Source organism: Mesoplodon bidens (assembly GCF_964165515.1).
Source record: "Mesoplodon bidens genome assembly, chromosome: 4".
Taxonomy (NCBI): Eukaryota; Metazoa; Chordata; class Mammalia; order Artiodactyla; family Ziphiidae; genus Mesoplodon; species Mesoplodon bidens.
In genome coordinates, this window is record NC_138160.1 from 45,242,014 (window position 1) to 45,257,753 (window position 15,740).

A 15,740-nucleotide genomic window follows, 5' to 3' on the forward strand; every position below is an offset into this window, starting at 1 on the left:
GCTGGCTAATGGCCTAGTTATGACTTGGCTCTTAATCTCAAGACTCCCCAGTCCTGTTATTTTTCTTTTGTTCTGTGAAGCCTCCCACAATGTAGAGAAGAGTAATTCAGTAGCACATGTTTATTTTTAAGGAAATATATCAACCACACAGAGGGAAAAAATCGAGCATAATATAATGAACAGCCATAAAACTGTTGCCTGTATTTAATAAATATTAATGTTTTATCATATTTGCTGCAATTGGGTATCTGTGCTTTAAAGAAACGGATATTAAAGACACAGTTGGAGCCTCCTTTGTCTTCTTACCTCCCTCCTTGCACCCCACGGGTAGTGGGCCACGTAGTAGCCTTGTTTGGCAGTTTTCACATTACAGATGTCTCTAATCAACACTGTTACCTCCTGAAACTAGAAAACAATAGTTGTATTTTGCTATTTTCATCTGTTTTTCAACTAACATATTGTTAAAAGAAATTATGTGTAACATAGACTAGAAGGAAGAGCACAGGGCTTTGAAGCCAGAGAGACCTGGTTTTGAAACAAAGAATTCCCACTTACTGTGGATCCTTAGTCAAGTTACTTATCTTTCTGTAAGAGTTTCTTTGTCTGCACAAGGGAGACAATGTGTCTTACTTACATCGTAGCCTCTGTGAGAGTTGGAGCCCCTGTAAGGATAGCACCTAGCATGATACCCAGTACAGAGGAGGTGCTCCATAAAGAGTAGCAGATCATAAGTAATGATCATAGTAATAGTTGTAGTAGTTGCATTTATTGTGTGCTTACCATACACTTGGCACTATTTTAAGTGCTTCATCCATGTTCATTCATTTTAAAACTGTGAGATGAGAACTATATGCTAAGGGCTTAAAACAGTGAAAGGCACGTAGGAAGTACATCATAAATATTGGCTATTATCTCCATTTTACAGAAAAAAGAAATTAATGGAAGAAAATTAGGGAGGTGAACTTCCTTTTAATCACTTTACCTATAAACTTATTTAATCCTAGTAGCCACTCTATATGGTAGGTATTATTATTATTATTATTATCTTTTTTTTTGCGGTATGCGGGCCTCTCACTGTTGTGGCATCTCCCGTTGCGGAGCACAGGCTCCGGACGCGCAGGCTCAGTGGCCATGGCTCACGGGCCTAGCCGCTCCGCGGCATGCGGGATCCTCCCGGACCGGGGCACGAACCCGTGTCCCCTGCATCGGCAGGCGGACTCTCAACCACTGCGCCACCAGGGAAGCCCCGGTAGGTATTATTATCCTTTTTACAGTGAGGAATTGAGGTACAGAGAGGTTAAATAACTTGGGCCAAAGCCATACAGCTAGTAGGTGTCAGACCTTGGATTTTAACTCAGGCATTCTAGCTCCAGAGCTCATGCCATGATCACCATGCCATACGTCTTGATGATGCTTGTGGTATGACTTCTCTATGTACCCTATCCTAGGAACATGTCCTTCAAGTTGTGTCATTTCTGTTGAATAAGAAGCCCTTTTGAATTTGCTATGTATACAACCAAGATTTTACTGGTTTGGGTGGCTATTGCCCCATCAGTTCCCCTCACAAACCCCACCGCCGTCCTTTCTGAGCTCCCCAGTGTGGGCCTGGCAGGACTAGTGAACGAATTTGGTCAGTTCCCCGTAGCCACCTCTGGACAGCTCTGCCTCCTCGGCCACCGCCCTCGCCTCGTTCAGCCACACTGGTCTCACTGCCTCTGCTGAGCACTGATGCTGCTTCTGCCCGGATCTGCTTCCCACCAGTCACTGCCAGGACTGCTGTCATCAGTGCTGAAGACACACAAGTGCTTCCACTGTGCCGGAGCTCCAGGGGTTTGCAGTGAAGTGAGGACCGTGCCCCAGGCCCCTTTTTTATTTCAGATTCTGGGGCTTTCCTCTAGGCATATAGAGATATTTAGAGCAAATGGCTTATCAGGGGGTTTTGGCTTTGTTTCTGTTTTTTTGGCTGATACCTTCTTTGTCTTCACCCCGGACCTAAGTCCTTGGCAGAGAGTGAGCAGACTGGGCCTGGGGCAAATGTTAGTGACAAACTCTGGCCTCTGCTAGTGGTTAGATTGGGCCACTTTTGTATGTCTGACATCCACTTCTCCTAAGATGAGTTTGTACCAGGTGAATCTACTCATCTTAAGCCGGCTGCCAGATCATCTTTTTCCCACATATTTTGATTCTTGGAGGCTTAGTTGCACTAAAGACAATTGCTGAATTTTATGATAGCTCGTGAAGCCTTATATTAAGTCATTAAAACAGCTGGTGTTAGTTTCTTCTCTGGATTTTTCTTCTTAGACCTGTTGACTCATTTGAGCCAGAAAGGATATAGGGATGATCCCATACAGATTTCTCACAGTATATTCTAAGGACCACTACTCTGTCAAAGATGTTTTGCTTAAAGGACTTCTGTGCCAAATAAGTGCAAGGAATACTGTGTTACCTTCTTTTTTTCCCTCTTGGAAAAATATGATGCACATAGGTCTTTAAATGAATGTGTTTATTTTATCTAGTGTTTCCTAAACAGCAGAATCATAAACTGTTTAATATTCTATAGAACATTATTTTCACCAGAGCTGTTTCTTTTGTCAAGAAAATCTTTCAGCCTTCATTGGCTCCAAGCCTGCCAGTCCTGTTCTTTCATTAAATATTATTCAGGCATCACCTCCTCTGTAGATCTTTCTAGGACTCTCCTAGATAAAATTAAGATGGAGATCCACTCCATCCTTGCAACTATTTATGATATATTAAAATACTTCTATTATAGCAGGGTTGGCATCTGTTTTCTCTGTTCTGCTAGACTAAGCGCCTAGAGGGATAGAGATCCTGTCTTACTTTTCTTTATCCCACTTTGTATTTGTATCTCTGTTGCCTAGCCCAGAGCTTACACGTAGTAGGCGTGCCAACATTCATTGAACAGAGTGGTTTTCTAGCATTAAAAGCATAGAGAAGAAAAGCTACATTTGTCAGGAAGTCCTTCTTCCTCATTCTGAGCATCCCAGTTAACATGCCTTTCCACCAGCTAGGAGGAAGTACTGTAGAAATAGGGCTAGCTGTTCCGCGGGGTTTGAAAGAAATCATTCTCCTAGCAAAGAGGCTGTAAGAGGGCTTTGTGCACTTCAGCACTATATGCCTTCTCATCCATTAATCTGGGAATGTTAAAACAGTCCAAGGGTTTTTATTAACACAGAAGGTACTCAAAATGTTACCTTTGTAACTTTAAACCACTTTTCTTAAACTGTGGGAGGGAAAATGTGCAGTAACATACCACTTTTGCAATTATTAGTTAGTTTTGTTCATTTGATCTTTTAGAATATTCAAACTGAAGCTGCCACATTTCTTTCAAGATAATCGACTTAGTAAAAATGTAATCACACATCCATTGGAGAAGGTTCCAAAGAAAAACAACATACATCAGAGCCCCCCATAACACTGACTTGGGAGCTTTTTGATGAAAACCAAAATGGTGAAGGAGCAGCCATCTTTTCCCCCTGGAATACCTGCTTTGTGCCATGGATTATGTACCAGTGCCCTTAGATGGAGGACAGCATACATTGCTTTTCTGAAAACTGCCCCAGTAGTAGTAGTATAGGGAGTTCCGATATACTTCTGTAATGTAGTATAAAAGCTCACTTACACTTATGCATCAGTTGTCTTGTACACATTCCCAACCCTAGGTTTGTCAAGTAGCATGAAAGGGGAGTTCTTGAAAGCAAATACACATTTAGCCAAATACTGTAAAAAAATTAGCATCCTTTTCCTTGCTTACTGATCTATATTCAACAACTGAAAAGAAGTTGTTCATACGTCCCACGATCTATATTCAACAATTAAAGAAGAGGATGTTCATACGTCCCATTTTTTTCCCCAAAGGTTTCTAAAGGTTCTTTGTCAGTTATCAAGGACACAACAAAGGAAGGAATAAACAGTGGAATTTTTAGCACTGAATGTTAAAAGAATACAGGCTTACAGAGTAAAAAGTATTTGAAGCTTTCATGGGTTTTTATTGGAAAGGAACAAATGAGAAATGCAACCATATTGGTCTTAAACTCCCCCTGTAAACAATGACTCTTAAAAAATAGTTTACATTAAACCTGTAGATTTTCTTGAGTTCATGAGTGAGAAGAAAAGAATAGTGTGAATCTTATCCCATAGGAAGATGGGTAGAAGAATAGTAGTACTTAGAAATTTTGTTACAGAAGTGATTACTTTGATGAGTAAATAAAGTATTTTTGTAAAATATTTAGTTTAAGTAATAACCGTTCCAGGGACAACTAGCAACTTTTCAGTCCATTTGTTTTGTTTATCATTGGTAACAGAACTGCATTCAGTTTTTCTGTCACTAAGATATTCATATATTTTGTGACACAATGAATCTTACAAAATCACAAAACTCATTTCTGTCCAGTTCTATTTTTACAATTTTCACTTGTCTGCATAAATATTGCCATCAAATTTCAGCTCATAATTTGTGACAAGTCAGTGAATTTTATTGAACTTGAATCATAAGACATTATAGAACTGACGTGTTGGTTTCACTTTAGTCTGATTTGTTTTCTTTTATGCCCACACATGAGGGGTGTTCACTTGAAGAGACACCTGCCCTCACCTTCTCTGGTTTTTCTCCTTGACTACTTTTTTAAACATAATATTTTTTATTTCAAATTGCTAAATCTTCTAGGATATTCACTTCCTTACTAACCTAACTTGATTACTGACTTGATTCATCTAATTTCCTTTAATTTTCTTTAAATTTCTTATCAATTTTAATAGTCATTGCATATACTTGATTGTCTCTACATAACTACTTCCCGCCTGAATTTGCTGTATGTTTGAGCTGTCTGAATTATCTTTTCCTCCTGATGAGTTTTTTGTTTGTTTTTAAATTTATTTATTTTTTGTCTGGGTTGGGTCTTCGTTGCTGCCCACGGGCTTTTTCTAGTTGTGGCGAGCATGGGCTACTCTTCATTGCGGTGCGCGGGCTTCTCATTGTGGTGGCTTCTCTTGTTGTGGAGCACAGGCTCTAGGCACATGGGCTCAGTAGCTGTGGCTCGCAGGCTCTAGAGCGCAGGCTCAGTAGTTGTGGCGCACGGGCTTAGTTGCTTCGTGGCATATGGGATCTTCCTGGACCAGGGCTCGAACCCATGTCCTCTGCATTGGCAGGCGGATTCTTAACTACTGCACCACCAGGGAAGTCCTCCCAGATGTTTGTAGATTTGAAGTGATAACGAGCTGCTCTGACTCCAAATCATTGGTTGCTTATCAAGTCCGTGGCATCTGTTGCTCTGGGTGCTTTGTTTGTGGCTGCAGGACATGCCAGGGGAAAGGACCTGCCCCCAAAGAACTTGCACTTTCCTTGTCTAGGCTGACCTAGGTCAGCTAGAGAGCGAGTATTTGCAGTATGATTATCCACTAATTTTTTGGTTTAATTTTGGTTAATTTGAAACATACTTATCACGACTCTATACCATGTTCTACTTTTCAGAATTCTGTAATTTTTAGTGGAGAATAATTATAATCTTAAAACTCAAATGGGGTGATATTTTAATAGAAAGGAATCCTTGATATAAGTTGATTTTTAGTATGTGCAAGACAATTTAGAATAATTTATAAATATGAATCAATCAGAATAACTAAGGTGGTATTAAGCTGCTTGTAATCATTGTTGATAGTAAGCTATATTATCATCTTTGTTATTTGACCTCCATATTATTTAACTTTTGATATAGTTAACCAGAACATGAGATTTTTGAGGATGAAATTGTGTGCCTGTATCCTTCAAAGGACTAAATAGGAAGGTTTGCACACAATACTAGAAGTAGTTTTTCTCACCCTGATGAAGATTTCTGATAGAGATTCAACATATTATAAAACTGATTATACCATGGCCATACCCATATTAAGAAATCAAAAGTCCTTTGTTATGCTAAAGAGAGGATATTTACTCTGTATTGAGGGATAAAAAAGTAGTTGCCTGTTTCTTGGTATAAATAAATAGGAGTTGTGCCATCTTTAGTTCTTAGGGCCAAACATTACAGAGCACAACCTGGAATGAAATCTTCTGGGGACTAATTTTCATAATGTGAGCCACTTTTATATATTATTTCTTATGTAAAATTAGACGTGTTGTAAATGTTGCATTACATAATGATGGAAGGGTTGGCCTCACCAATGATTTTATCTAATCCTTCTTGCTCAGAAGAGGGAAAAGGCCAACAGTTGCCAATGACAATATATCTCTGGAGAAATTATCTTAAGTTAAGGAAAAACAGAGTTGTTCCACCACTGAGATACAGATTTTTTGGCCTCATATCTAGGTGTATGAATTTTAAGCACTTGTAAATACTAAGTTTGCTTTTGCCCTGGAAATCATTCATATCTGAGTTAAATCCAGTATTTTTCACAGACTTTATCACCTTGGACACATAACCTCCCTGCTCTTTTTCTTATCTGCCAGTGGGATAGTTAAGAGTCCCATTCTCATGAGAACTGACTGAGATGACCCACCGTTAGCACAGTGCCCTGTCGATGGTAAGGGATGGTTAGCCTCTGTTAGCCTTTATGCTTCACCACGTTCTCGTCATCCTTTCCAAAGTCATTCCTTCTCTTGCCTTTGGCCTGGCAACTTAAATTTTAAGGGTCCCAGAGTGGTCTAGTTTTGTTTTGGGAGATGGTTCCTCCCTGCTCTCTCTCTTCTTGGTAACAAAGCTTGTGGGTTTTAGTATGTGAATTCCTGCTGCTAAGATAACTTCCCAAGCAGACCTCAGTTGGGTGGCTCTGAACTGTGACTGTCCCAAATAATTCAGAGCATTTTCCAGGATTCTTTGAGATTGCTTGGACACTGAGAGAATTGAGATTCTCTCTAAATAAAGTTATCCATAATCTAAACTGTTCTGGAAATCTTTATGTATACTAAGGTTAAACCCCATTAATTTCCAGAAAGGTTTCATATAATCATTATAGTCTTTGTTACTCCTATTAGAGTGACGTACTCTACTAATGAATAAAATTAATGTGCTTCTTTAATTCTTATCGAAAGTCACCATTTAAAAAACTTGTTTAAACTTCTTTGAATCCTGATCAAGTAGATATCAACTTAGATGCTGACTGATGCTGACTCGCTGTAAAAACAAAATCAGATTTGACAGTGACCTGCTAGACCAGTGAAGAGCACAGGCTTCAGAGTCAGATCGAGTGGGGTTTGAAGCCTCTTCCTACCACTTAAAACTGTGTGACCCTGGGCTTGTAACCCAGCCTCTCCAGACCTCAGATGGTAAAGACCTGATAGGGTTGTCGGGAAGATGAAATGAGTTAATACCCGTAAAGCACCTAACACCTTGCCTGACACATAACATTCACTTTTTCTGTTATGACATAAGTCTGGCAGTTACTTCTCCGATCACTAGTTGTTGACTAACATTATATTTTCATGCTAAAGATGAACCATTTAAGAAATACCTTAAAGAAATTATAGTAAACTTGTAGGATTCTGTTTTTCAGTGTTTATCCAATGTCCTTTGTGTGCCAGGGAATGTGCTGAGTTCGTGTTTTCATCCGGCTCTTCGGGGTTGCAGGGAAGAGAGACATGTTAGGGTTTATTTCAGTGCAAAATAAAGGACCCGTGAAGTTTCTGCACATACATGTGGCCTCTGGAGGACACGGTGATTCACCACCTGGGGAGGTATGTGTAAAAGTAGCTCCAGCTGGCTGACATCATGGACAGGGGACCCAGGTACAACTCTTATGTTTATTGCTTATTCCCTTCTCCCTGTCTCTAACTACGTCTTCCCTCTGACTAATTTCTCTCTCTTCTGCCTTATTTCTGGCTCATTGCTCCTATTTACTACTTGGCTCTTCTTCTCTATTTTGATGCCATTCTTCCTGCCATAACACTCTCCATGTATCTTGTACTCAAACTTCCATAGAGAGAAGGTCTGGTTAAGATGTATAGCACCATCCAGTGTAGAGGGTGTTTGGATCAGGGCACATTCTTACACCAGCCAGCTGTGGACTGCAGGATGGGTTCAAATATATAAAGCATGGTGCCCCGGGTGTCAGACACCACCCTGGGAAGAGGAATTGGCTATGGCTGGATAGGCCCTCTGGCTTCTTGTAGGGTGCCTTTCGTGGCCTGTCCAGGACATTTGGCACTGATGATAGAAGAATGAATAAGATGTGGCAGCCTGTCCCAGAAGAGCTCCCAGTGTGGTGAGGGAAGCAGATATTTAAACAAATACTTGAGTTTATGCTGTATGATAATTAATACTAGCACACGGGGAGGGAATGGCTAACTGCTGTAGAATGGTGGTAGGAAATTCTTTACTGAAGGCATATGAGATGACAAAAGGCGTATTCCTTGCAGGATATAAATCTTCTGCAAAGACAAGAGAGATGTGAAATATCTTGGTGTGCTTAAGAAGAGAGTATTTTAGTGCTGTGAGAAGAGGGCAATGGCTGGCATTTAAGGGGTTCCAGGAAGAGGGTCTAGTATATGATACCAGTGAGGTTAGTCAGAGTGTGAGAAACAGAACTAGGGAAAAATCATCTCCTAGAAAACAGGTGGGGGAGAGCTACAAGAGTGGCAGTCTAATCAACAATGGCTGGTACCACAGTGGGTCAGATAAAGGCAGGACTGAGTGGCTTCATTGAGAAGGGGCCATTGAAGCATCTCGTTTTATAGCAGGTAAATTCTGTACGTCTAGAAAGAGTCTAAACTAGAAACCTAACCTCAGGGGGAAAAGGCTTTTTGAAGCTCTAGGTCAATCACAGATTCATTCTGAGGAATGTTTAGAAACCAAAAAAAGCAAGAAACCTCATGTTTTCTAAATAAATAGGGAAGGAGGATAAAGCTTAATCTGTAACAATGTTAAGTTTCTCATAGTTAATCTGAATACAATTTTATTAGGTCTTCAAAGTAGTTTCTCAAAATATATGTTTGTTTTGCTCAAAAGTCAAATATACAAGCTACTATTTTAGTTAAAATAAGAAGTATGGTTCTAGGTACTAGACAGGGCAAGAATAACTCTCTTATTCATGTTTAACCAAAATGGATTAGAGGCCCTCTAATCTCACAGTGATTTTGCAACTGTCTGTTTAGATTAGTTTGTGTTTAAAAAAAAACAAAACAACTTTCCTGCTATAGCTATGATATTAATTGGATAAGATGACTAATCACTGCTATATACATGCAGACATACACACATAGCTGGTAAAAATAAAAACCCTGTTTATGTCTGATCTGTGAAGACTATATGTTAAGGTTATAACAAAACGGTAAGTATGTAAGAAAAACTTGTTTTTCTTCCCAGTTTGGTTTTCGTTTCAGAGATAAATGAAGCTAAGTAGGTATGATTTTTTTTTTTTCCTGGCAAGTAGAATAGAATTTACTGTATATTTCATTGAATCTAAGATTCCATTGGTTATAAATTGTACCATTATTTTCTATACCATGAAGAAATTTTTAAAACCCTGTCCATTAAATTATAACAGCATTTGATTCTAAAAGGCATTCAGATTTCAGAGATATTAAAATGTGAGGCACAGGCATGGGAAAGTTGAACTAAGAAAGGAAAGTTTATACAAGTTTAGTGGAGGAGGTCGCAATGGGGCCCGGGACCAGGGGCCCCCTTGGCAGGCTCGGCAGAGCCGGGGCTCCAGGAGGACATGCTGAGGGTCCGGTCCTAGCTGCCTTCCTTAGGCGGAGTAATTTTTTTTTTTAATGTGAAAAAATACACATTTTAGAATTAATGATATATAGTTATTACTTATGAAGACATTAGAAAAAACACTTAGGTTTATATTTGCAGATCAATTTAGGAACAACAAAAATTGTTCTACTGAATAAGATCTAAGTTACAAACTGAGTCTTAATTAAATACAGAACTGTAAAAAGATTAACATGAGTAATCATTAAATTTTAAAACTAGGAAGATCCTTAGAGCTGCCAAAGATGTTAGTAAATGATCATTCATTTAATATTTGTTTTAATACCTATTGTAAGCCAGACATTGTTAGATGTTGGTTGTATAGCCATGGATGAAACACTCACTGTTCCCTCCCTTTGTGGAGCTTACATTTTGGGGGTTGCGGTGGTTTATAGGTTTGCAAATTGCAATGAGCGCTTTAAAGCAAAAGCACAGAGCTGTGAAAGAGTGGAACTCGAGATTCCTAATTTGAGATTGTGAAGGTCTGTAAGGAGTTGAAGAAAAGCCAAAGAGTGGGTAGAAATGAACAAGGTAAAAAGTAGGCAAGTAAGAAACAGCCTGAGCAAAAAACCCGAGCAGGAAAGATGTTGGAGCCAGGCAGTGAAAGAAACAACAGAAGGGGGTGGGCGGTCTGGGTGACTTCAGTTGAGGTAAGACTGGATGATGCAGGGCCTCACAGGCCATAATTCTGGATTTTAGTCTAAGCCCAGGGGGAAGCCACTAGAGAGGGTTTTAATGGGGGAGGTAACCTTGGCTGCTCTGTGAAGCCTGGATTGGAGTAAGATTCAAAGTGAAGAAGCTGTTGCTAGTTCAGACCAACTAAGTTGGCAACTTGGCCTGGGTGTTTTGAATGGAAGATCTGTTTTCTTGAAAATAATTTGTCAGTATTACCTGAAGTCTTAATTTTGTGTACATTTGGACCCAGCAATTCCATTTCAGGGCATTTATTCTAAAGAAATAATCTTAGATGTGTGCAGAAGTTGAGCTACTAGTATGTTTATCCTCTATTATTTATAATAAGAAATTGGTTTGAAAGATGATAGTATTTTGAAAACAAGTGGAAAGGAAAGAGGAAAATCATACTGACTTTAAGGAAGCCACATCATCCAGGAAGATTTGTTTAGATAAGGAGAGTTCTCTGTGTGTTTGAGCGGGTACTAGGGAAAAGACACTGAAAATACAGAATTGAGAAGAGATGCTCATAAAACAAATTTGGGGGAGGAGAGACATCTAGGACCAGGGGAAGATAAGCATCTTTGTCAGGGAGTGCTGCACCATCTGGTGTAAAAATGCACTGCAGTTCTACAATGGGACTTACTAGCCTGGGAACCTAAGCCATGCCTTGCAACATTGTTACAGGGGGGAAAGTGCTTTTCAAACCAGAGTTGTAAGTGAATTTGTAGTATGCGGTCAGCCCATGAATTTGATTGCCTATAAATCTGAGCTTCCTAAGTACTGACTGAGCAGGATGAAGTTTTGAGAGAGTATTTCTCTCTCTCTCCCCTCCCCGCCTTCTTTCCCTCTCCCTTACTTTTCCCCTTCCCTTTCCTCCCTCCCTTCCTTAGCCTCTCGTCCCTCCCTTTTCCTCTGACCCACCCCTAACATTTACACTTCATGATATATTTAGGGAAGGAAAAACAGCCAAACACTTGTAAGTAAATAATAAAATCAACTTCCTCCCTCCTTCCCTCCCTTCCTTCTTCCCTCCCTCCTTCCCTCCCTCCCTCCCATATTACCTTTCTTTGTGACAGTTTTTGTACCTCCGTGGTGGAAATATTTTACTATATGGTCTTAATGCCCCTTTGCAAGTTTCAAATGTTAGTGTTCTTTGCATTACTAAAAATATCTAGGCCAGTCTCTGGCACAGAGGTATTTAAACATACTGGTTTTCACTCCCCTCACAGTGTTGATGCTTAAGTAAAACCAGTTAACTGTTATTTCCTTTCTAGTGCATATTTAGTTTTAAGTAGGTTTTTTTTGTCTTGCTCTTTGAGTTGTTTTTTTTTTTTTTTTTTTGGCTGGTTCTTTGCAAATACTGCTGCTTTATAATTATGATTAGCTGGAAAATTCCTAGAGGAGTTTAAATTTGACTTTTTGGTAAGCTTGCAGTTATCATCTCTGGTATTTCCTTGAGTATTTCCTTTTCCTATCAGTGTAAAAAAATAACTATTCTGTAGCTTTACAGAATTTCCAAAATAGTTACTGAAGTTAGCTTAGTATTTTTAAAATTGTTACTTCTCCCAGAATGCAGTTGCTTTAACTCTTTCCTTATGAACCAGTTTTAAAACCCATGCCTGTATATATTGTGTTGCATATATCCATGTATGGATATGAGTGTATTTTGAAGTTAGTGGATGTTTTACCTATTAGGCTTTGTAGAAATAGTTCTCAAAAGTTACCAACCTGCAGGTTATTTTATTATGGTAACTCCACAATATATTATGGAGTAAAGGTCAAAATGTTTGTACCAGGTCATTTTTACTATTTATATATGGAGTACCCCAAGTACTATATCATGTTCTGAGAAAACAAATTTAATCATTGAGGTGTTGAAAAAATATTGTGGGATCACAGAAGATGTGGTTAGGTTTCACCTAGCTTATTAAATATTTAGCTGATTTCAGCAAATGAGCATATCCACCAGATTTTATCTATATTGACTTAAATTGTTGGAATTCCTGGGATAAATAGTAGTGAAATACTCTTCTAAATATTTGTCTGTTATATACTCGAGTATGTTAGAATGGTGTAATTAGAAACAGTGCAGTTTTCATGAATGTATTTGTTAATGCAGTGCTTAATGTCTTAGGATGCTTTTTATTAACTACCTAGAAATAAAGGTCTGCATTAATATTACTAGTAAGCCTGCACCTTCTAAATAGAACCTTTCTTTTTTTTAAAATAAATTTATTTATTTATGGTTGTGTCGGGTCTTCATTGCTGTGTGCAGGCTTTCTCTCGTTGTGGTGAGCGGGGGCTACTCTTCGTTGTGGTGTGTGGGCTTCTCATTGTGGTGCTTGTTTCAGAGCACGGGCTCTAGGCGCATGGGCTTCAGTAGTTGTAGCATGCAGGCTCAGTAGTTGTGGTTCGCGGGCTCTAGAGTGCAGGCTCAGTAGTTGTGGCACATGGGATTAGTTGCTCTGCGGCATGTGGGATGTTCCTGGACCAGGGCTCGAACCCGTGTCCCCTGCATTGGCAGGTGGATTCTTAACCACTGCGCCACCAGGGAAGCCCAGAACCTTTCTTTTTAAAGGCTAATATTATTAAACTCATGTTATCAGGCAACATTCAACACTATCCATGTTATAATTTCAACAGTATAATGTGATTCACAATGATATTTTCATGTCTTGCTTAAATCATTTGGGGGTTTTAGCAGTTATCTTTTTAGTTACATGTCCATTGAAAGTATGAAATAGAACCATATTGTTCTTGGAAATTTTTTTTCATATATAAATCTCATTCTCCTTCCATTTTAGGCGTGAGATGGAGAATAAAGAAACTCTCAAGGGGTTGCACAAGATGGACGATCGCCCAGAAGAACGAATGATCAGGGAGAAACTGAAGGCAACCTGTATGCCAGCCTGGAAGCACGAATGGCTGGAAAGGAGAAACAGGAGAGGCCCTGTGGTGAGTGACTGTGGGTTACCTGCTAATAAGGAAGAAAGCATAAGAGGAAATGAAAAATTAAGCATAAATAGATCCTCTTGTAAGCTTTTTTTTCCTTCTTCATTTTAAATGCAGTGGTTTTATTTGCCTTGATATTTTCTAGACACTTGAACAAACCATAGCTAAAACTATTCTCATTAAGCAACTTAAACTGTTCTAAGAACTAGTCCCTTTGGTTGAGTGGGAGAGGTAATGCTTAAAGCAACACTGCCCTCTAATGTCAGTATCTAAAATCCTTTAATTAGAGATTTACATTGTACTTAAAAAAGAAAAGCAATTTTTCCAATTTTATTTTGATGTTTTATCTCTAAGGTAGGATCTAAGGATCTTAATTCCAAATCTTCTAAAATTATGTATGACAACATTTTAAAATGTATTATGTATTATCAACATTTAGTTGATAAAGCCTAAATGACTAAAATCTATATGGGTAAAAAATAGTCTTCATTTATGGCTTAAAGTAATAATAAAGGAAGCTGATATATTGTCTGTTGTGTTTGTATAATACTGCATAATAAAACACTCACTGAGCTCATGCCTTAGTCTGATGTTCAAATTTACTTATTTTTTTATTTTTTAACTAATAAAAATATTGGCATTTTAATTTAGGTGGTAAAACCAATCCCTATTAAAGGAGATGGATCTGAAATTAATACCTTGGCAGCTGAGTCTCAAGGAGAGGGCCAGGCAAGCGCTGCTTCCTCAGCTCCCAAAGGCCGACGCAGTCCTTCCCCTGGCAGCTCCCCATCAGGCCGCACAGTGAAATCTGAATCTCCAGGAGTAAGGAGAAAAAAAGTTTCCCCGGTGCCTGTAAGTTAATGTTTTAGCAAATATGTTAAGTTTCTACAATCTTTAAACTTATTTATAACACGGAAAAGATGGGCTAGCCGTCTATTAGAGCAACAATTCCCAAAGTATGGCCCACAGACCCTTGCTTGGGGGAACCTGCCCTGAGATGCTTCCTGTGGATCCATTAGGTCAAAACTAATTTTGTAATAAAACTGAGATGTTATTTGCCTCTTTTACTGCATTGACATTTACAGTGGTGGGTAAAACTGCTGGTGAATTTGCCTGAATTAAAACTATGACAGTAGAAACTGTATTCTTCACTTGGGTATTTGGTAAACATTTCCCTTAAGAAAAATTAAGTAAGACTCACTTCAAGGAAAACAACTGATATGTTTCTTCACTAGTGGTAAAATTTGAGATTTCAAGCAAAAATTAAGAGTTTTGGAAAACTCATATCCACCACTGTAAGCTTGAAAGCTTCCCAATACTTAGACTTTTCTATAGGCCAGTGATATTATCAAATGTGATTTTTTTTTGTATATTGCACAATGAAATGTATAAACTTTTAGAAGATCTGCATAACTTAGTGAACCAGAATTTTCCATATGACCAGTGAATGATGAAACAAAATCATTCTTTAGTAAATGATCCATTCCAAGTATATAAAATAAACCATCTAGATTTTAATGTAACAGTAGGAAAAATTTGTTTATGTGGTTTCAGATTCCACATTACAGCCTCCTTTACGGAAACCACTCCTTTGATGTAGTATCAAAGAAGAATATTCATCATTATTTGAAAAGGATTTTCCAAATGCATATCTGTGTGAGGCCAGATTTTCTTCATGTACTTTAATCAAAACACTGTATCACAGCAGATTGAATGCAGAAGCATAGATGAGAATGTAGGTGTCTTCTGTATTGAGCCAGACATCAAAGAGACTTACAAAAAGATAGGTGCTAATCCTCTGAGAGAGACAGACAGACTTCCACTGGCAGAAAGCAAGTTAAACATTCTAACCTTGAACAAATGAGTGAATGGCAAAATGACTGAGATATAGTGACCACAAGGGGAGATTTGGTTTTCCTCACATCTGAGGTGGTTAAAGCATATAAATACTTCAGAAAGTCAATTTTAAGTAAAAACTTTTTACAGTAAAGCCCCAAATTCTCAATAGTATTTATTGGCTTTATGTGGACACACCTTTAAATTAGCTTCTCAAAACAGGATCATTTATTAGCTCATGAATCTACAAATTGGGCAGGGCTCAGCAGGAGTGGCTTATGTCTGCTCCCCATGGCATCTGCAGAAGCTGGAATATCCAAGACTGCTTCTTCACTCACATATCTGGTGCTTCACCTCAAACAGTTGGGGGCTGTTGGCATCTCTTTCTTACAGTGTGGAAATTGGGTTGCAACAAGTGTTTCAAGCTAGGAAAGCACAAGGAACAGATTCTCTCTCACAGCCCTCAGAAGGAACCAACCCTGCCAGCACCTTGATCTTGGACTTCAAGCCTCTGGAACTATGAGACAATAAATTTCTAAGTCCAAAAAAAAAAAAGTGATTCAAGAGGGC

The 15,740-nt window shown here is 38.7% G+C and overlaps 1 protein-coding gene across 2 annotated transcripts in view; it reads left to right on the plus strand.

Moving 5' to 3' along the window:
• Positions 1-15,740, plus strand: part of MAP3K1 (mitogen-activated protein kinase kinase kinase 1) — a 77,447-nt gene that overhangs the window by 27,404 nt on the left and 34,303 nt on the right. For both annotated transcript variants that reach the window (XM_081231528.1, XM_081231529.1), the window contains exons 2-3: positions 13,187-13,337; positions 13,986-14,186. In XM_081231528.1, the coding sequence (XP_081087654.1) occupies positions 13,187-13,337; positions 13,986-14,186 (352 nt within the window). The remainder of the gene's footprint in view (positions 1-13,186; positions 13,338-13,985; positions 14,187-15,740) is intronic.